General features: G+C 33.6%; 1 protein-coding gene across 3 annotated transcripts; it reads left to right on the forward strand.

Moving 5' to 3' along the window:
• Positions 1–5,253: 5,253 nt before the first annotated feature.
• Positions 5,254–22,470, forward strand: LOC111708349 (carboxypeptidase B). Of its 3 annotated transcripts, XM_023481683.1 has the most exons (17): positions 5,254–5,293; positions 5,481–5,516; positions 6,132–6,189; positions 9,152–9,273; positions 9,828–9,878; positions 10,370–10,444; positions 10,726–10,803; positions 12,169–12,267; positions 13,620–13,694; positions 14,651–14,752; positions 15,451–15,568; positions 16,295–16,394; positions 18,383–18,480; positions 18,654–18,740; positions 19,856–19,903; positions 20,788–20,856; positions 22,242–22,470. In XM_023481683.1, exons 1-17 carry the CDS (start codon positions 5,280–5,282, stop codon positions 22,305–22,307), a joined length of 1,296 nt encoding a protein of 431 aa, XP_023337451.1. In that variant the 5' UTR covers positions 5,254–5,279; the 3' UTR covers positions 22,308–22,470. The 3 variants fall into 3 exon arrangements, with proteins under 3 accessions (XP_023337451.1, XP_023337452.1, XP_023337453.1); XM_023481684.1 differs by lacking the exon at positions 9,828–9,878; XM_023481685.1 differs by lacking the exons at positions 5,254–5,293; positions 5,481–5,516; positions 6,132–6,189 and adding an exon at positions 8,371–8,929.
• Positions 22,471–23,031: the final 561 nt, after the last annotated feature.

Raw genomic sequence — 23,031 nt, forward strand, 5'->3', positions numbered from 1 at the left:
TTTAAATATATCGTAATTAGTTGAATGCCGCTTACTCAGCTGAATGTTGATAGACAAATAGGGATTGCGGGATTTCAAGATTTTAACCCTGTGTTTAAATTTTAACTCGTCGATTTCGGCGAGTCAAATATTTAACCAAAGGGTTAAATATTTAACGTTAACCTCACGGTTAAAGTTCAGGTTTAAATTAAGTCAGAAATAGCATTTAACAATGAACTTAAAATTTAAGTCAAAACTTCGTTCTTTAATTTTAGACTCTGAAGGAATTGTCAGGGGTGTTAACAATTACGTTAAAAATGGTCCCTTAGATTACCTGCTTAATTTTAAGCTTTCTCAGGTAACTTAAAATATATGAATTCCTTTCTTAGTGAACCCTATTCCGATTGTGCAATTGTTTTCAAATAAAGAGGGGGGAGTTTTAAGTTAAAACGAAAAACCACAAGGAGAGGGGGGGAACAACCCCTCCCCCCCCAATTTTAATAGGTTTAAGACATTTTTTTTTTTGCGAATTAGGACCATTGTATTGAAAAATACAAAGATCAATTCCCAGATGTAACAAAGATTTGCAAAACAAATTTTTTTTTGCAGGATCATCTGGAAGGATTCTTTGCTCGTGTAAAAGCAAGATTAGGATGCTATACTAATCCTACAGTTATTCAGTTCACAGCTGCCTACAAGCTGCTAGTTTTTGGTGGAAGTGGAAAGAATTTCAGTTTAGCAGTAAATATCCTTGCTCAGGACAATACTGAATGTCTAGATATATTCACCACGGTGAAAAACAGCATGGATTATATGGACACTCAGTATGACCTGGATGAAGATGTTTAGTTGATGGATGAGTCCGAATCTTTGGATCCAGTTCTAAACGAATTCCAAACCAGTTGTTTGAAATACATTTCAGGGTTTGTACAAAGCAAACTTTCACTGAAACTTAAGTTTTATAAAACCTGCACTGATGTCATCACTAGCTCTGCTCCAGATAGGGATAGGTTATGTTTAACCTTCATGAAAGATAGGGGTGGACTTACCTTTGCGTCTCATGAACTATCAAAAGTTGCTGAGATAGCGGAATCCAAGATCCAAGATGCAAAGATGAAGGAAAATTTTTTTTTTTTTTTGGGGGGGGGGACATTGTGCCCCCCTCCCCCCCCCCCAAAAAAAAAAATGTTCACCATGTGAGGTCCTTCTAAAAATTTGGGCACTATCGGTTCAGCCGTTTTGACATTTATTGGTTACAAACAAACAAACAGACAAGCAAATAATATATATATAAATTAGCCCAGCGTTGTCAGTGAATGTTTTTTAAATTAAAAAAGAAAAATTAATTTTATGAAAAAAATAACTTCCGAATTTTTAGCCTATAACACCCCAATTTCAGCCCAATCGGTCCAGTCGTTTGGCCGGCTATACGCAACATATATATATATATAAATATATATATATACACACGAATGTCTTGTTTTATTAAATAGAAGATATAAATATACGTTTACAATTCCTTTCATATTACTTAATAATATGTTATGTTTAAATAGGAGATATTGATCTGTTAAAATAGTTTGAAACCCGTCAAAATCTATACAATTATACAGATGTTTTTCTTATGACGTATGATTGTTTTCTACTAAACATGTTAAAACATTTTTATAAGAAAAAGTCTTTTATATAAAGGAGATTTGTAGTTGTGTTCTTCATTCAATTCTTATATAAGAAGTGTTTCACATTTTTGTGCGAAAATTAATCTTGCGCAAACGTTTGACAAAAATCGAACAAAATTGTTTTACTTTTCTATAATTTTGTGATGCCAATGATGTTGCGTAAATTTGAGATTTGACATGCAATTGAAGCATGGAAAAAGGCATAATTTTTTCAACACATATTTTACGTGGAATCTGCGTTAAAATCATTCCGGACTATTTCTGCATTTGCTTGTGCAACCTGATTGGAGCAGTATTACTGAAAATGTTGCTGAAGTAAGGAAGCGCAAAAACCGGAATTTGCACAAAACAGTATTTTCAAAAATATTTGTTTACCATTCAATTGAAATACTTCAAAATTGCGTTTATTTTGGCGATTATAAATCAAATAGCTTGTGAACCCAACTTTGCCTTGACAATATATATAAAAGAATTTCCCAACCAACCTGTGTCTTCTACCAAGTTCCCCAATCAAAATTTGAGGTCAATCAGTCAAAAAGTTCATAAGTTATGATTGAACATGCAAACAAACTTTATATTTATAAGTAAATCATTTAAATTAATAGAATTGCAAAAAAGTATCACATATCATGAACGACTTTCATGATTACTCCTCCCCCTCTGACCTCCCCACACAAGCACACTTAGAGTTGTTGATCGTTTTTGAAAACGATCGTTAAACGATCGATTTTTGTGTCCTTTACCGATCGTTTTCAAAAACGATCGTTTCGTTTTCGGAAAAAACGATCGTTTTTAAAAACGACCCACTCATTTTGATCTTTTACAAAACGAATAACTATTGTTTTTGAAACATTCTTTTTTATAAAAACGATCAGCAATCGTTTTGTATACGATTGTCTTAAAAAAAACTATTGTTTTTGAATTTTTTTCATTGATAAATATGTTAACGAGCGTTAGCAAATGATCGTCGTTAACGAAACGACGAACTTGATAAAAACTGTCGTTTTTGAAAAAAAAAAATCACTTGCGGCTTTATCGAATGTCGTCTTACATGAAGGTAAAAAGTTGTGGGCAGCTAAAACTTCTTGATAATTTCTTTAAAACTGCTCAATGATAAGTATCGATGCCCTTCAGGGCAGTTTCCTCTCTCCTCCTCTCTTCGTTAACGATCATTAACAAATGGTCGTCGTTAATGATCCTTAACGAAGGGTCGTCGTTAACGATCGTTAAAAAAGGAATGTCATTAACGAAGGGTCGTTGTTAACCATCGCTAACAAAGGAACGTCGTTAGCAAACGAACGTCGTTAACGAAGGGACGTCGTTAACGATCATTAACGAAGGGTCGTCGTTAACAATCGTTAACAAAGGAACGTCTTTAACTATCGTTAACTAAGGGACGTTGTTAACGATAGTTAAAGACGTTTTGTTTGTTAACGATTGTTAACGACGAACCTTCGTTAACAAAACGGCGAGATTTATAAAAACTATCATGGAGACATGCAGTCTGCAGACATGCAGACATGCAGACATGCAGACATGCAGGCATGCAAGGTTAAAACCTTGAAAGCAAATATAAGAAAATAGACCAAGGTCTGTAGTTGCGAATAGTTTGGTCTAAAAGTGTTCTAAACTCAGTTTTTTTTCAATTAAAATCATTAAAACAACTTTAACAGATGCAGCTACAGTATTTTTGCCAAGCTGCAGGGAGTGTTTGCGAAAAAATAAAGGAGATATAGATTGACGTTAAATTGAATTTAATATTATTAGTGTAGGACACTGGACCTATACAAATCCACGGAGTTGCTCCACTATTCCTCTCAGATCGTAAATAATTCAATTAAATTAAAGTTTAGAACTAACCATTCAGATATTACATCCTGTAAATGTCGAATTCAATTCCATACGATCGTATACAGTTGATATTTCATTATTTTATATTCTAAATTTTTGTTTGTTTATATTATATTTCTAAGACAACTTGTTTTCGCGATTGGAGCTGGATTTTCGAATATTTCTTGAAAAATATGAAGATGATGTCAATTCTTTATCAAAACAAAACGTTTTTAACCATTTTTTCCTCATAGACGCAACAGATAGAAGTAAAATCTGTTTCAATTGATTATCGATTTATTTAACTTTGGCCTATACCCCCCGCCATTTTTTCGCGAACACTCACTATAACATCCAGTCTATCGACCTAGTTTATAACTACACCTTGTCTGAGGTAGACATGTCAAATTTCTAATATTTTCCAAAATCTGCACTAAAGGCCAGCTTTGTTGCATAAGTCGCAGAATTGATACCAGCAGTATAACTATAGATGGACATCGTTTTAGTGAACAAAAGAGATTTTGAGAACAAACTGAATTTTTCGTGAAAGATGGTGTTGTTTAGAAAAAAAAGGACAGATGGACGATCGAATTCAATCGTTCGGAGAAATAATAAAAACGATCGTTTTTTGAAAAACGAACATTTCAAAACCGTTTTAATAATCTAGACCGTTCATTAACGATTTTGTTAACTGTAATATATAAAAAATATGCCAGGGTTTTTTTTTTCTTTTTTTAGATTGAGAATCCTGAGCAGAATCGTGAACAGCTAGGGTTTCCACGAAATGGCTAAATCGTTTGCGCAAATTTTTCGCTATTTTCGCGCAAATTTTTTTTGCGAACTTTTGCGATATTTTTGCGCATGAAACGCAATGAGTTTTGCGCGGTTTTGCGCTATTTTTTTGCGCAATTTGCGCAAAACCGGAAATATTTTTTGTGAAAGTTGCGCATGAAAGGAAATTTTAGTTTTGCGCAATCTTTTGCGCAATTACCGCAAGTTTTACGCATAATGTAACTTTTTAGGCAAATTGTCAAAAATTGATATTCTAAGCTTATAATTAAACAACTGAAGATTTATTCCATTCATAAATTAACAAACGAGTATGATACGATTATACTACACTCAATTGGTTACTTCCAGTTACAAAAAAGTTTAAATTAAGGGACCAAAATTAATAAAATAGAAATTAGAGAGTGTAAAACTTGGCAATATTTTAATCCTATTAAATAATTTCAAGTGAATAAGGTGCGCGCCCGTGAGATTTAACTCTTCTTAACTGTCATTGGTCAATTATGTAAAAGTGACCAATAGGAAGACATTCCAAAACAAGATTTTTCCAGAATTGAATTCTAAGAAACACACACCGTCACCAACCGTTTGATTTTTGATTTGAGTTTCACAAAAGCGGAATAGGGCAATTTTGCACGAAAGGACTTTTGCTTTTGATTGCGCAAATTGTTGTTTTTTCGCGCAAAACTGATGCGCAAAGAAAGAAAAATTTTGCGTTTTGTTCCGCAAAAGTTTTGCGAATGGAAACCCTTTGAACAGCCAATTAGAAACCGGGAAATTGGAATTTTGTGCGCCAAATTCAATGGAAGGAGTAGAGATATCCAAAAAGAGGGGAGAAGAGCGAATTTAAAAAAAACATGTTGTGGATATTTATATTAAAAAATTGGTCTGTTAAAAGTATCAAATTCTAAATTTTTTAGCTCTAAATATTTAACAAAAAATCTTTTCTAATTCTGAATTATTTATTTTCAGAAAATGTTGAGATGTATTTATCTGATTGTAATGCTGGGAACAAGGAACACTACAATAAAAATGCTTGTGACAAATAATTCAAACTTAAAGATTAATTTTCTAAAATATGCTAGCTAACAATTTCATGTTTGAAAAATAAAAATAAATCAACAATTTGTAAGCCTATCAATAGATGTTCTAATTTTTTTTACTCATTTACGACGAATCATATTTATTTTTGTACAAATGTAGTTATGCCCTGCCTGTTCAAGAAAGAGACTTATACAAGTAAATATATTCTAAATTGATTTTTCAGGGGTTGAGTCAGATTGTTTGCTGTACACATGGATTAATCATATAACAGATAGGACACTGGATGTTGTCTTTTCAAGATTAATGTGTTTTCCGTTCACCCTGAGACAGAAGCCCAAAGGAAATAGGCGTAGTCGATGTAGAACAGGCTCTCTCTTTGTCTTGTTATTCTTTGCACTTCTGTGTCAGGGCTATTGTGAACAAAAAACCCAAAAATCTTAAAAGACGACATTTAGTGTTCTATCTGTTATTATTAATTAATCTAAGGCTTTACCATCGGGCTTTACATATCTTTAGATAATAAAAACTGAGCTGGCCTTATAAAGTTGAGTTATGATTACACATGTATTGTAATTTGCCCTCAAAATTTGACTCTTGGAAGGGTGGATTTTGGTATTTGATCAATTTATTGTTTTCAAAGCCTTAAATTAAGCCAAATGTCTAACTAGTTCAACTAATCCTCTTTAATACGAGGAAATCACTGCATGCATGTTAAAACTGTAAAAGGCATTGTAATTTCAGTTTTTTGTATTTTTGTAGTTTCCTTGCCTGCAATTTAACCAAATTCTGATTTTCAAGATATTGCTTAAGGACATATGATGGATACAGAGTGATTAGAATTTTCCCAAGAAATCAGGAAGAAATACAGGTAGTCCAGGTAGTCCAGGTAGTTCAGGTAGTCCAGGTAGTTCAGTTAGTCCAGGTAGTTCAGGTAGTCCAGGTAGTCCAGGTAGTTCAGGTAGTCCAGGTAGTTCAGGTAGTCCAGGTAGTTCAGTTAGTCCAGGTAGTCCAGGTAGTTCAGGTAGTCCAGGTAGTCCAGGTAGTCCAGACCCAGCCAGACCAACCCCTCATTAAAGGGTGACTGCAGTGTCTATCAACTTCACTAAGTCCTCCATATTTGCAATTTCTTCTGGAAGTCCTCCTGAAGGCTGTTTTCAGTTTTAAAAGCATGATCATATTTCAGGCACAATGGCCTGAATTCCATGAAGTCCTCCCAACAGCCTTCTAAAGGCGATCCTCAGTTTAACAACTTTTCTCACGGTTCCTTTTCTTAGGTGAAAAATCATATAATTGAAGTATGTAAAAATAGGTACAAGCTCTACTCTTTCTAATCTTTCATTTTTACAAGGTGGGTGTTGTTCTTTAGCCCCCGGTCTCTGATCCCCCCCAACTCCTGATCTGAGTTTTCTCTTCTCAAGATCTCAGGAATGTTGTTAGTATATCTCCCAAACCAGATCCTCCTTTAGTCGCACGTATGCTACTTAAATATTAAACTTTCTCAATTTTACCCTGAAGGGAAATTTGAATTTCCCGGGAAAAATCTGAACCAATCAGAGAAAAGGATTTACGAAAAGATATGACGTAACCATCGCTCATCAGCTGGTTTTAAATTTTAAATTATTTACATATCCGATAACAAAACATATTTCCAGTTACAACCGTTTTTGGGTTTACATGCAAACATTAATTAATTTAAAACGTTAAACTTATTCAATCAAGGTTTTCACTTTTCAATATAACTTAAAATTGAATGTCACTTTCTAAGCTAAATGATTATTGATTGATAATCTAATTTGGAAAATGCGGGATTACAAGATTTTAACCCTGGGTTAAAATTTTGACTCGTCGATTTTGGCGAGTAAAATGNTTTCAACATTTATTCAATAATTTATTTTTCAATTCCCCACTACCCTCACTACCACCGACAAGTTAAAACTTTTTTATCAACATTTATTCAAGAATTTTATTTAAATTAAGAACTACCCTCACTTCCACTGATTTTTCAAAATCTTTATTTCAACATTTATTATTCTTTTTCATTTTCAAACTACAGTCACTTCCAAGACAAAAACTTAAGCAAGTCTTAAAGAAAAAAAGAGGCAATTTAAAAATTTTTAAAGTTGAATTTCTTGCTAAATATATTTTTTTTTATCATGATTTTACAAAAAAACCTTATAGTTTTATAAGAAAAGTTTCTGCTTACTACCATACATACCTATGTTAATAAAAAATTCACCTATTTTTCAGCAAAAAAAGGCATTTTATACGTTCACTCAATCTTCTGCCTCCTCATAGTGTTGGTACCATTGCAAATGGGGAAACCAGGCTAACCAATGCATATTACAATGTTTCCAGTCCGGAAACTAGTTGGTGGCGGGGATGTTATTAACACAGTTTCCGCCAAATCTTCATCCTCACCTCTGTTGTTCCTCAAGAACAGGCTGAGTTCTGCCAGGTTCCTTGTGGACACTGGAACTTCTATGTCCGTGATCCCTCAAATCGTTCCGTTCTTGTTCCTCTTTTTTTATTGTTCCTTTCTTGTTCCGTTCCGTTCCGTTCTGAGTAGAAGAACGTTCTTCCCGTTCTGTTCCGTTCTTGGCATTCTTAGTTGAAGAACGGTTGCATCCCTCTTGTTCTGTTCTTAATCAAGACAGTTTCCATCCCCCGTTCCGTTCTTAGTAACATACAATTACATCCAAGACAAAAGTTTTATAGAAAAGAGTTGTTTAAAAAGTATAAACATTACGATTTTTTAATAAAAAGTTCCTCACACCCGTAAATAATACTTTGAATTATATATTTTAAATTTAGAGTTAAAAGAATAAGCTTAGATAATTTCTTGGCTGAGCAACGTATAATTTTTGAGAGCCGGGGTAGGGGCGGGAGTGCTAATATCCTTAATATGTAGGCTATACAGAAGTCAAACTGAAACTTGCTGTTTAGTCTGAGTGTTGTCAGTTCTGAGTTTAGCAGAGAGCGGGGAAGGGGGCAGATGGCGGGTTTAAAGTGGGGGGAGGGGAAGGGGGTCAGGTGATTAAATAAAAAAATATTTAACTATTTCTTAAGGTTTTACAACATATTCGTGATTTAAAATGTGTTCCCAACTTAGAACATGTTCTTGATAATAAGAACGCGTTAACGATTTTAACCGTTCTTTTCAAGCAATTCTCGTTCCATTCTGTTCTATTCTTTTACTAAGTGTTCCAATATTTTTAAGAAGGCATTCTAAACGTTCTTGATCGTTCCGTTTGTTCTCGGGAAAGAACAATCATTCCACCAGGAACGCGCCCAGCCCTATGTCCAAGTACCCGGAGTAGTATTCTCCAGGAGTTTCTTTACCATAGAGCCAAAGTATCCAGTCCACCATACCAATTCTACCTGCCAGTGTTTGCCAAAGCCCACAGGCTTGATGCAAAAAAGCTGGAATCTGCAAGGAAGGAGTTTGCATCTATGGGAATCTGCAGGGATCATCCGACGTTCTTCCTCTCTTTGGGCTAGCTCTTTACTCATGGTGAAGAAACCTGGACGCCTTGTGGCAATTACCACCAAATACTCTAACTCTTCTTGAGAGATATCCTTTTCCAGATATAATAGTCCAGGAAGTTCAGGTAATCCAGGTAACCCAGGTAGGCCAAGTAGTCCAGGTAGTTCAGGTAGTCCAGATAATTCAGGTCATCTAGGTAGTCCTGGTAGTCTAAGCAGTCCAGGTAGTTCAGGTAATCTAGGTAATCCAGGTAGTCCAGGTAGTTTAGGTAGTCTTTATCCTCCCTTTTATGGCCTTTTATTTGTGGATTTATAAAACAATTCTTGATGACACACTTTGGTTTCAGTATCTCCATGGATTAGCGGAGAGATTATGTGAGGTGATGAAATCTCCTCTTTACCCTGGAGGACCAATGGATGTTATGTGCTCAACAAACAAAACAAACGAGTTCAAATCAATTTTAAACAAGTATGAGGACATGAAAATCTCTAATTCTTTAAGGGATTGTAGACATAATTTCAAGGGACTCTTCATGTTCGATCAACATCTGATCAACAATTTCGAGGATATCGGCACTTTTCCATCTAAAAAGTGATTAATTCAACAAATTTCTCTATACCTATGCCTCCTTTATAAAGAAAATTTAATTGAAAATAATCATATTTTAGCTGGAAAAATAAAGATATCTTGTTCACAATTAAAAAGTCATAGGTTGTGAATTGTGAATTGAAAATGTCACTATGAATTTTGGAGCACTTGAAATTACTGTGAACTGTCCCTTTAATATAGATTTAAACATTTTTTAGTCCCTATCCAACCAATTCTATTTCTCAAAACTCAGAACACATTTAGAAATTTTTAAGTTAAACTTTGTATTTCATAAAGATTGAAATTATGGGAAATCAATAAACATATTTTAATTTAATTGTGATGTTTTATTTTAGAAGTTCTTTTTAAAAAAATTGAGGTTTTGCATTAGAAAATTTAAAAATCGGCAGAATGTAATAGAGGGCCTTTTGCAGGAGGGGAATGGAAATAGAAGAAATTATAGAAAATATGGGATCTTTGATACGGTAATTTGAATTTTGTTTATTCCATAACATTCAAGAAAAGAACTTTTGTTTGAGAGTCTTAATCCTCTAAGGGGGCCTAAACAAATATTAGCACGTGGCACAATCATTTCAGATCTGCAGCTCAAAAAATGTTATGGGCTATTTTTGATAGGTTTGTTGTAATATGTTTCATTGGGGTTTGTTTAGTAAAGATATGTTTTGTATGTATATGCTCCTGTCAGAGGGATTCAACTAATTCCTTTACTCTGCATACTGTATAATGAATTTATAGAGAAATTCCGATTTTATGAAAAATGTTTATATTGCTTATTATTATTAAGATTATTTGCTCATACAAAAATTAATTAATAAAATATGGTTTAGTTACTTGATTTATTTCTTTAAAATAAGTCGAAGAGGTCTAAATATTTATTTCCTAATTCTTGGACAACTGGAATTCAAAGATTTTTTAATTGCATATTGCATAATTAATTTTATCTATGTATTAACAGGAGCATTGAAACTAAGAAGAGAAGAAACTCCAGGAAAGAAAAAAAAGCCAAGATGAATTGGGACGACTATCAAAGGTTTCTTGTTTAACTGCTTTTCCGTTTGTAAGACAACTCTGTTTTTACTCCAGAGGGCTGAAACAATGTTTTTTGTTGTAAAATTTAAACACTTATCAAGCTAGAAAAACAACGTTATCTTCCACATTATTTTTCAGTTAATGGTTTAAAGGGTGCTGTTGTGCATCAGACATGCCTCTCCTTTTTTTAAATTGGGAGTTACTTGAAATTACAACAATTCAATCCCTTTAAACTGATATTCTAATCTGGTAGGACAGATACTTGATTATTAATATATGCAGGTATGAGACAATAGTTATATGGATGAAGAAAACAGCAAAAGAAAATCCTTCGTTTATAAAACTTATCAAAATGGGAAGGTAAATATAAGCAAAAATGTTCAAATCCAAAAATAGACGGTAGTTGGGGTAGTTCAGATTCATCTTCAAGGGTGGGGGTGGGGTCTCTCTAAAAACAGTGCAACTACCCTTACTACCCCAACTACCGTCTGTTTTTAGAGATACCCCACCCCCACCCTTGAAAGTTAATCTGAATGGTAACTACCCTTAACTACCCAAACTACCGTCTGTTTTTAGAGAGACCCCACCCCCACCCTTGAAGCTTAATATAAATGGCAACTACCCTTACTACCCCAACTACCGTCTGTTTTTAGAGAGACCCCACACCCACCCTTGAAGGTGAATCTGAATGGCAACTACCCTAACTACCCAAACTACCGTCTGTTTTTAGAGAGACCCCACCATCACCCTTGAAGCTGAATCTGTATTCACTACCCCAACTAGCTTCAGTTTTTAAAGAGACCCCATCCCCACTCTGTGTTTATTCTATGCGCATGGTATACAATATGGGTATCAATTCTCATTAAATCAATTGTTTTAAGCTTATTTCTGGCATGCATAACACTCTCCGACCTTTACTATCCTCACCACCCACATTCTGAAGGGTGCACATTTCGTAGTCGAAAAAAAAGGCATTTTATATGTTCACAACATCCATGGATACAGGAATATCATGAGGAGGTAGAGATACCAAATAATTTCTCTTATCTATTTCTCTCAACAAATCTGGTGTATCTTCAATATAGCCTAGGAGTTTCTTTACCTCTGCCTTCAGATGATGATCAAAAAATGCTGAAAAAAAACTCTGTATTAGAGCCAGACCCAGATACAACCTCTCTCAAGGGAGGTAAATTTGAACTGGGTTCAACTGGTTTATGTTCTTTTACGAGAACATAAAGTTTACCTGGAGTAGGTTTATCTGAAACCATGAGAATAGCATCCTTCTGCGAGATATATTCTTCTCTTACTACTCACCAAATCCCTCACAACCTCCCAGTCCCTCTTTAAACTGTCCTCCTTCACCTCTATGTATTTGGGTGCCTGGTTTCCAGTTTTATCTAAGTAGGTCTCCCCAAGCTTGTTTTACATAACTTTTACATATGGATCATAATCCAACATACATACTCCTCCAGTTTTATCTGAGGGTTTTATGATTATCTCACACACTGCAAACATCTGATAGCAGCCCATTGTTCTTTAGAGATTAATCTCTTTTCTTTGCAACCTGATGGTGTAAACCTTTAATATTTCTAACATAGATTATTTGATCTAACAGAATTTATAATTTAAAATATCTAAGGTCTACGACATAGGTTGTAAAGATATAGGGATTAGAAAATCAGAGTTGGTGAAAAAGACTCAAATCCTTTATATAATTAATTTTAGATCAGTTGAAGGAAGAGGTATATTTGGTTTAAAGATTGGAAATTCCCCCCTGGGAACTGAAACTAGGGCTGTGTGGATAGATGGAGGAATACATGCTAGGTCAGTATTTATACAATCCTGTCAAAAGTTTCCTTGGTACAGTGATAACCAGTAAACTGTAAAATAGAAAGACGACATTAAAGCAATACATAAGAGCTTATGATGGTGTTGCAAAGCAAATAGCTTCAATTGCAAGTTATTAAATGACTTATTATGTGAAATGGGTCAGCTTACACTGCACAATTTCTATGACTCATGTTCATTGGCCTATTTAAAATCATATCTTGACTCTAAAAGTCGGCTTTCTATTCCAAAGTTTTCTGGAGTGGTTTTCTGTTTAGCAGTTCACTGTACAGGGTGTCCCAAAAAACATGGGAATTCAGTGACGGATTCGATATCGTCTTTGTTATGAATTAACACTGTAATACCTAATTTCAAAACCCATAATATTATTATGTCTGCTAGAGTTTATTTTATGAAAAGGGTAAAAGACTGTAAAGATGTGTCTATAATGTCTCCGCAAGATGAACAGTGAAGACGGACAAGTTTACTCTGTTTGTATACTGTAATTTTCTTGATTTACTATGTACTTAACTGTTTGCAGTCAAAACATAAACAAACAAAATGTGAACATAGCAGACGAAATTCTTACAGATTACAGCTTTCTCAGTAGGTATCACTATACTAAATCAAAGAATTATTTAAAAAGACGATATCGAATTCGTCACTGAATTCCCATGTTTATTTCCCTGTAAAATAATTGAAAGACTGAAGTATGGTTCAAGTTAAACAAAAATTTACTTTTATAAAAAAGTTTTGTCACGCCCCAAGAAATTTATTAATTTTTTGAATGAATTAAAAATTATCAAAAATCAACAGTAATAATTAAAACAATTTTAATCCCAATATAAATATGCTTTTCTATTCTCTTGAATTTAAAAGAAAAGCTGAAGGAAAGATTACAGTAACATGTTCTTACTTAAAAAAAGAAAATTTTACAGCTCAAAGCTAAAGATGGGCACGGTCGTTATTTTTTCAATTTATTGCTTTTATTCGGTTTGTTTCAGTCGTTCAGAATATATATTGAATTCATTAGATTTCAGATTTATCGTTCATTTTCCATCTACTCAATTCTTTTTTTATTAAACGATCATTCAATTAAATCGTTTGTCCAGTAAGATCGTTTGCTCAGCAAAATCATTCGTTCAATAAAACCGTTTGTTCAGTAAAGAAATGATTGCATTTTCGAAGTTCCTTCGAAAAAATCTGTTGTTTAGTAAAAACTATCGTGTTTCAAGTTCGTTAAAAAATCGTTTGTTCGGTAAACTACTAGTCGTTTTTCAAAAGTTTGTTAAAATAAATTTGATATATCGAAAAATAAAAACTCTCATTAATATTACCTTGATGTTTAGAGAATGGATTGCTATCAGTACTTCAACATATATCATAAAAAAACTTATTGATACTTTCTCCAGTGAACAAACAAGGTCAGTAATTAAAAACATAGCAATTGTAAATATATTTGGACCTTTTGTGATTCAAGTTCTACGTCGTGCTCTGGGAAAGTGCTTGTCTAATAAGGTTGGTAGGAGGGGGGCTTGGATGTTTCCCTTAGAGTTGAGATAGGGGAGTGTGATACATGTGATAAAGAAATGGTTAGGTAGCAAGGGAGGATTTAAAAAGTTGTAAAATTACGTCGGAAAAAGGTTCAACAATAATTATTTTTAATTTTGACAAATATTAATACGTGAGACAAAATATCAAATACTACATCCATTTTTTTAAGGCCTTTTCAAATAAATAAAATAAAAATAAATTTTAGCCCTGTAGTTTGATTAATAGAAAAATTATCAAGCATTTCCGACCCGCCGTTAAGCCGTTTGACTGTTCTCCACTCTTCCCTATGAATTAAAAAAAATGCTCGTCAAACCTTGTTCCCAACTATAATGCTGAAAAAGTGAAGAAGTTCAGATGTAAGTCGTTTTAAGTTATTTAGAAAATAAACAAATTGAACCTTCTTTACTTTTGAAAATACTAACTTTGCATGTTTTTTTTTCAATGCACAGGGTTGGATACAGTACAATTTTCCTGACATTTTTCTTTACTTTTTTTTAAATCCTTCATTGCTCCATAAACATTCTGACCCTGTAGTCTTTTTAAGGTTAAAACACTTCTTTAATATTCAATATGACAAAACTTGATCAAAACATCCTTTTAACAACTTTAACAACTTTAACAACTTTAACAACTTTAACAACTTTAACAACTTTAACAACTTTAACAACTTTAACAAGTTGTTAAACTTTAACAAGTTTAACAACTGTAACAACTTTAACAACTTGTTAAACTTGTTAAACTTGTTAAGCGTGTTAAACTTTAACAAGTTTAACAACTTTATCAGCTTTAACAACTTTAACAACTTTAACAATGCAAAACTATTTAGTGATCCAGTGATCCAAAGTGTTGACTGGTACATAGCACCATTATTGAACCCTGATGGATATGAGTACACTCATACTAATAAGAGACTTTGGAGAAAAAACAGGTTTGTAACCTCACTCCTAGAAAGCTCATATCTTAGCGAACAGAAAAAAAGACACCTGCTCCACCTGCTTGTACTATATCGAACCCCGAGAATAATCTATACAAATACTAAAATCATCTGTTTGTCCCCACATTTCATCTATAAAAATTCCTTAATCCGTCTTCTACGATCTATAAGAAATCTGGAAAGACCAAGTACTCAATAAAAGGGTTCTTTTCACGTTAATCTATCGTCTCATATTTTATAAAATGAACACAAACTATGACGGTGTATATAAAATACAAATCTTGACATAAAATATCAAATCTGTAAAATCAAGACTGAGTCGTACTCTGACGCTTTTGAACGAAAACTGGAAAACGTTCAATGATATATTCTGCAAGTATACGTAGATAATGGTTGGAACATTTTGCACTAGCTCTTCCAACTAAACTAATTGATAATACAGTGGGATCCATAAAATTGTGGAACAGAAAGTCGACATTAATGCAATCTCAAGTTTATTTGATGTTGATTTAAAGAAAATAGGTTTATTTGTCTAACTTGAAGTATCAAGTGAAATTGTGTAAATTGTGTAAATTGCACATTTGCCATTTGTTTCATGATCAACAGATTATTTAAAATCATCACTTGAGTCTAACAGTCGTATTCCTATTCCAGAAATTTATGGGTCCCAACGTAAACAAATATTTTTACAGACGCGAACCACCGGTGGGAGATAAGAAAAATTGTTATGGCGTGGATTTAAACAGAAATTTTGGCACAACTGGATTCGGAATAGGAGCTTCTACTAGAACTTGTTCTGAAGTGTATTGGGTACTACTTGTATACTTTTAAAAAGATCAATTTTTAAAAGGACCAAAAGTAAAATTTCAGATGACACTATACATGCAAACAAAGGAATGCCGGATTTACAATGGTACTCTTTAAACCTTTGACTGATTAGCGAGGGTTGAGAACTCTGTGTGCTTGTCTTTGAAATTGTGTTAAATTGTCGTAAATCGAGTGTACCCTAGAGATTCAGTGTGAATATAAAACAGCTTGCAAAAAAAGTTATCAACAATTATAAGCGTTTCTGTAGAGAAATAAGCAAAAATCAGGGAGTTGCCATTCTATGTTGCGCGCACATGCCCCGTAAAATTCCAAAACAGAGAGAGGGGGATTGAATTTTGTAGATCCAGAAATTAGTATTTATTTAGGGTTAGGTTAGGTTAAGATACTTTCTGGGCCGAGCGCTGCGGCTAGGACAGGCATGGGGGCCGAGCGCTGCGGCCACATGTCTTACATTTAAGACTCCACCAGCTGCCAGTCTCTACGCAGGCATCCCATAGATATTATTTTTCTGGATCTACAAAATTCAATCCCCCTCTCTCTGTTTTGGAATTTTACGGGACATGTGCGCGCAACATAGAATGGCAAATGCCCAAAAATCAGCCATCCTTGATCAGCCAAAGGTTTAAACAGTAATGTTATGAATCGAACATGTCATTTTACAAATTGAAATTGATTCTTAAATATTAATGGGCCCCCTGTATTTTAAAGGGAACAGCTGAGAATTCCGAACCTGAAACTAAAGCAGCGGAGAAAACCATTCTTAAATACAAAAATAATATTCGGGTCTACATAACCTTCCATTCTTACGGTAAATATAAACTGTCCAAACATTATAAACATGATAAACAATCAAGCTTTAAAGATGTTCCTCAGTGCCAAAATGCCTAAAACTCATAGTCTAGTCCAGGGGCGTAGTGGAGGTTTAGCCTTGGGGGGTGCACTTTTTTTGTGCATCCCACTAACGGTTGATGTGAACCCCCCTTATAAAACCCGTATTAGGAAAACAATTAAAGCTTAAAATCTATATTAATCTACCTTGACCATAATTAACAATCATACCACTATAAAATCTAGTAGTAAAAGAGCAAAAAACTTTTATTTGAGGTAAAAAAATGTATTCAGCATTTTTTAAATGTTGAAGGGTTGGCTCAGTGCTCAATAATATACCAAATTATTATAGCATTGATGGCTTGTTCTTGTGTTTACAAAAAATATACTTCAAACAGCTTTAAAATGTATACTGTCAACAGGTTGTTAAACAGATCTGGATGAGATATTTATTGAAACCTGTGCGCGAAGCTTCAAAATTTTTTTTGTTCTTTTAGCGTCTTTTCATGTATTTCTTAGTGTCTCTGAGTCCCTGGCTTAGTCATAGTCACTATGTATATATAAAGTCCCCTATAACAGTCTACACCAGCTTTTTGAAATTCGTTTTCTAGTCATATTTCTCCACTTTATAGTCCCTTAATCATAGGCCTGAGCAGTACTCGACTTCGTTTGTCCATAATCCAGAATAGTCTTTCTGATCGAAGTCCCTCTGTCATTGTTTGCCAGTAATGGCTAATCCCTGTTTTTCTCTAATAGTCTTTTAAATTCCTGATAGTCTAATATAATCCTTATTATATCTCTTATTGTTATTCTTCTTAGATTGTCAGGTTTTGTGTAAGCTTAAATGGTATATGTATTGTAATACTCATGAGAAGTAACATATACAGTTTTCTTTAGAGGATAAATTCAGACTGACTTTCTTTAAGTCAAAAACGAGAAAATAGTTAGAAATTCTATTTTAGAAATGATGCGCGAAGCGCCAAAGAAAAAAATTGGCATTTTTCTTAATTGACAAAATTTGATAAAAGATGATTCACAATTATAATCATGTTGGAGCCTAGTGAGGGGGGGGGGCGAAATATGCTGAGGGGGGTCGAAACTCGGTTTGCCCCCCCCCCCCTAGTTACGCTAATGTAGATTACACTGGAGACTGTATTATTTAAAGCTTAATAAAACTCTGTGTCAATCATCTTGCTCTAAGAGACTGAAATGAATTTTAAATGAAACCCTGCGAAAAAAAATAATGTAAATAAAATTAAGGTAAAAGACAGAATTTGAGAAATATCATAAAATGGACAAATTGTGACATTTTCGATTGATAAGAAAAGTAAAAGATCTGAAAATATATGTGAGTTTAATAAATTATAGCCTGCCTCTGCCTCTATGGGGGGGCCTAGGGGGTGCATGTCTAGGGGGCACACGCCCGCGGCCCCCCCCCCTCCACTACGCCCCTAGTCTAGTCACCGAGTGTTCCTTTTTTATTTACTGAAATAAGGTTTTGAACTAAAAGCAATTTTGCGCAAATTTGCTTTCAGTTTGAGAAAACTTTTTGTACCATCCATGGCTCAGATGTTCTTATCTTTCAGTAGAAATATAGGGTTATATTTGTGTTAACAAATTATGGTATTATCTTGTAATAGATGAATTACATTGTATATGGGAGTAAAAAGTTTCATAACCCTTGATTTGGCCGACATTTTGGTATATTCCTTAAAAATTTTCAGTTCAACTAAAGTCCAGTAGAATAAAAAAAAATCCTGCCCCATATTTTAATTTAGAATAGATTATTATTAATTGTGATGTCCTAAACTACAGATTTATCATATGTATCATAATAAAAAAGATAATTTACTGTTTAGAAAATTGTATGGTATCCAGTCCACTGATTGTCAGGTTTCTGTAATGGACACCCTTGTAAACTTTATTCCACTGATTTTTTACCACATCTTTATATTTATTTCGCACCAGGACAATCTTGGTTAACTTCCTGGGGATATACATCGGATTTACCGGAAGATTATGATAAACTTTATACCCTGGCTAGAAGAGGAGCAGATGCTTCAGAGGTAAATTATAAATAATTATCTTCGCAACCTGGAGAACACCATTTAGTTAATTTAAAAGAGGTTGCTGAACTTCCCATTGCCGGTTTAATTACTTTATCGTTGACGAAACTAAATAAGTCATAAAAAAATTTATATCGCTCCTTCCTGGCTAATTTTCTATAATGTATTACTAGTTGGTAAACCCAAAGAGAGAATATATTGTTGGAGCTGGGGGAGCAGCTTTATATTTGGCTGGTGGAGCTACTGATGATTGGGCTAAGGTAGGATATATGTAGGGTTTACAATCGGAACTTCGTTGTGAGGAATTGCGCGGAATTGCGCGGAATTATGCGGAATTACGCAGAAATATAGGGGTTGCAATTGCGCTCAAGTAAAATCCACCTTCGCTGTATACTCCGCATGTATGTATAAAGTACAACTCGTACAACTTATATAATACTAAACTTCTAGTACGTAGAACTCCTGAAACACAAACTCCTGAGTGACAAACTACTAGTAGAACTCCTGAAAGACAAACACCTAAAAGACAAACTCCTGAAAGACAAACATCTCAAAGACAAACTACCGAAAGACAATCTCATGAAAGACAAACTCATGAAAGATGACCTTCTGAAATACAAACTCCTAATAGAACTCCTAAAAGACAAACTCATGAAATACCAACTCCTAAAAGACAAACTCATGAAAGACAAACTAATGAAAGACAAACTCATGAAAGACAAACTCATGAAAAACAAACTCATGAAAAACAAACTCATGAAAGACAAACTCATGAAAGTCAAACTCATCAAAAACAAACTCATCAAAAACAAACTTCTAAAAGACAAACTCATGAAAGACAAACTCGTGAAAGACAAACTCATGAAAAACAAACTCCTGAAAGACAAAGTCCTGAAAGACAATCTCCTGAAAGAAAAACTTCTGAAAGACAAACTGTTGAAAGAAAAAGTCCTGAAAGAAAAACTCCTGAATAACAAACTCCTAAAATTATAAACGAATAGAAAAAAAAACACCTAGAATAATTAACAGACAACTCTAATAACTATGCCTAACCCGTCCTTACAGAATAATTACAGGGATAACTAAACCAAACCTGACCTATCACTGTAAACTAGAGGTCCGGGTTAAAAGTAAATGGAGTCTTAACTTTAGACTCTATTTTTACCAATTAAATATGGTTTTCAATATTTTAGTTATTTATTCTAAATATCTAAGTATATAAAGTCTATTACGCTATTTTTGACTGATTTTGAATAATAGTCCAAAATATGAATGAAAAGATGATGCTCTTCGATGTAGTTGGATTTACGTAAAAAAGAAATTTTCCGGTTTTTGTTTATTCCGAACATGATTAATTTTATCAACATAATTCCAGATTGAAGCAGAAATTCCCTACTCATATACAGTAGAACTTCCCACTAAGGTAATCATTTCAAAGGTCGGGGCTGTTAACCCTATATACCTGTTAACCCTATATACCTGTTAACCCTATATACCTGTTAACCCTATATACCTGTTAACCCTATATCTGTTTGCAGGTGGTCACTCCCCTGTAGTTTTTTTTTTACAAAATTCAAAAAGTGTTGGTCTGAGGCTGTGGAAATTTTCTGACTTTTCCTTAATACCCTTACCCATAGCCCTCCATACTAACTGCCTGAATCCTTAGGAACACTGCCTGAATGATTACTTTTTCCTGTAACAAACTAAATCTATGTTTTGAGTTTGACCCACTTTGAGTTGTCAGATTTGTGTAATATTTAGCTTTTTGGAAAGCCTATGACATAAGGAAAAAATACATTTTTAAAATTTTTTTGTATACACATCAAGTTAGTTAAAATTTTGCAATTTTTTTTTGCATATTTGAAAGGGGTTTTCAAAACTATATATTTTATAACTTTTCGGAAATTTTATTTTTTGACCCCCCCCCCCAGCGTATCCTGATTATCAAGTACCCCAGCAGGAATAGGGTTAATATTTGCAGAAAACTTTATCCACATATTTTGTGGTTTTGCGGATTAAGCTAATCCGTTGATTAAATACGAGTTAGGTCTTAATCAATTAATCTGAGTTTCCATTGTGAATACCAAATTCAGGACTTTTAGATTAGGATTATCTCGCACAAAAGTTCTGGTCTCAGGTTTAGTTTAACCCCGAATGTTGGAGACCTCTAAATAGCAATATATATATACGAATAAATAAATAGCCATTAAATATGCAAGAACAGTTTTAAAGAACTCCATAAGATTATTTAATTAAAAAACTAAATATCTTCAGCATTCCATTACTTTTTTCAAGTTTCTATTTTAGAAATCATTTGTTGTTGATCCTGCTGAGATTATTCCTATTGGTGAGGAATTATGGGCAGCAATGAGGGAGGTAAATAACATATCAAGATATCATGGATTCACAACGGTACCTTTAAATCGTTGTCTGAACAAGAATGCGCGGGAATTCCAAATTTTGTTCCTTGAAATTTATGATTTTAATATTTTTCTGCGGATTTTTACTTTGGAATTAAAGTTAGAATTAAAGACTTTTCAAAAATGAAAAACCAACTTTTTCTTTAAAATTTTTGATTAGATAAATACTTAAAGGGTACCATAGTGAATAAGGAATGCCCCTCTTAATTGAAATAAAAAAGCTAGTCCCTAGTCCACATAACAAAATAAGGAAAGTCTAGGGAAACAAATATTCACATTTTTGACCGTGTAAATATTGATGTGGTGTCTTGTGCAAGTTTTGCGGTCGTCTTTTATTTATATTTTCTTTCATTTAACCGTTTTCCGATCGTTTCACTTTGTGTGACCCTGAGAGAAAATATATTCACAAAAAGAACCAAAAACGAACCAAAAACGAAAAAAACGAACCAAAACTAACCAAAAAGAACTAAAAACGAACCAAAAACAAACAAAAACAAGCCAAAAACGAACCAAAAACGAACCAAACACTAACCAAAAACGAACCAAAAACGAAACAAAAACAAACCAAAAACAAACCAAAAACGAATCAAAAACGAACCAAAAAACGAAAAAAAACGAACCAAAACGAAAAAACGGACTAAAAATGAACCAAATACGAAAAAACGAATGTGTTAACAATCGATATTTTGGTTCCTTATTGCAAAGTTTATTAAACGAGTGTACAAAAGCGTTTTAACGGTTATAAAAGCAATAATGTGATAAAAGCAAACATGACATTTTGTAAGGAATTGAGTCATTGCCACAAACTCTGATTTTCAAATCCCGTTTTCTTTGCATTTCAATTTTGTAGACCTAGATATTCTAAACTATTTATTCTGTTATTTAAATTATCTAAGTTTGAAATATCTAAGGTATAAAATTGTAAAAAGAATATTTGAGTTACTGACAATGCATTAATTCCTTAAAGTCACAAACATTTCAGAATTTTGCTGAAGTCTTTCTAAAGCAAAACAACCTTGATTGTTAATGCCCTTGATTTTCAGAACGAAACTTTTCCATAATAAAAATAATATCTAAAATTTAAAATAATAAAATGTATGGAATTAAATTATACAAAAAAAAGCAATTTGCGGAAACAATAATGATTGTGTAAAAATTAACATCTCTAATTTATGATTCCCTATATCTTTGCAAGCTGATGATATAATCCATAGATATTTTAAACTTTGACATTTTTGATTTAGCAGAGTTCTGATTGAAATAATAAACAACATTAGATTGCCGAGATAAAAGGAATATAAAATCAGAGTTTCTGGCACGAATTTAGTTACTTTTTTTAAGATGGCAATAGAGGCTGCAAATACTCCTCTTGGCAAGGATAAAAGATTAAAAGAAGTGAAGGCGTAAATTCAAGTGACCCTCCATCTTTAGAGAGGCATACCTGCAGTACTCTTAAACATGTATATGATGTTCATCAACAGAGAGATCTCTTTGTTTATCTCTAAAAGTTGTTTAAAGGAATTGATTCTTTGCCACACACTCAAATTTTAAAATCCCTTTATCTTTGCAACCTGATGGTGTACAGCTTTGATATTTCGAACTTGGATTATTTGATCTAACAGAATGTACAGTTTATGAAATATCTAAGGTTTAAAACAGTGGGTTGTAAAGATAAAGGGATTTGAAAAGTTGAGTTTTGTGGCAAAACTCAGTTCCTGACCGGAAACTCAGTTCCTGACCGGAAAGCGGAAACACATTCCTGACCGGAAAAATTGGATGTGTACACTGTTAGAAAAACCCGCTTACAATCAACAGTATTTAGTTCACGCACCAAGCCATGAAGATCCGTTGTAATATATCAACGATAATTCTGCTTGATATCAATTTACGGCCTGTACGCTAAATTCTAATTACATTCACTTGAATTCTACTTACTTCAATCATCAGAAATCGAAGCAAGCATAATCCTGCTTACTTTAATTACAGTGATCCGGCGTTCAGACACGTACCGGCACTCAATTCAATCAGAATACTACTTGGATTCTGCATTAACCAGAATTCTGCTTACTTCAATTAAAATTCGACTCTCTTCAAGTAAATTCTAACAGAGATCAATAATGTATGTATTTAA

This window comes from Eurytemora carolleeae, unplaced genomic scaffold (genome assembly GCF_000591075.1).
Source record: "Eurytemora carolleeae unplaced genomic scaffold, Eaff_2.0 scaffold850, whole genome shotgun sequence".
NCBI classification, from domain to species: domain Eukaryota; kingdom Metazoa; phylum Arthropoda; class Copepoda; order Calanoida; family Temoridae; genus Eurytemora; species Eurytemora carolleeae.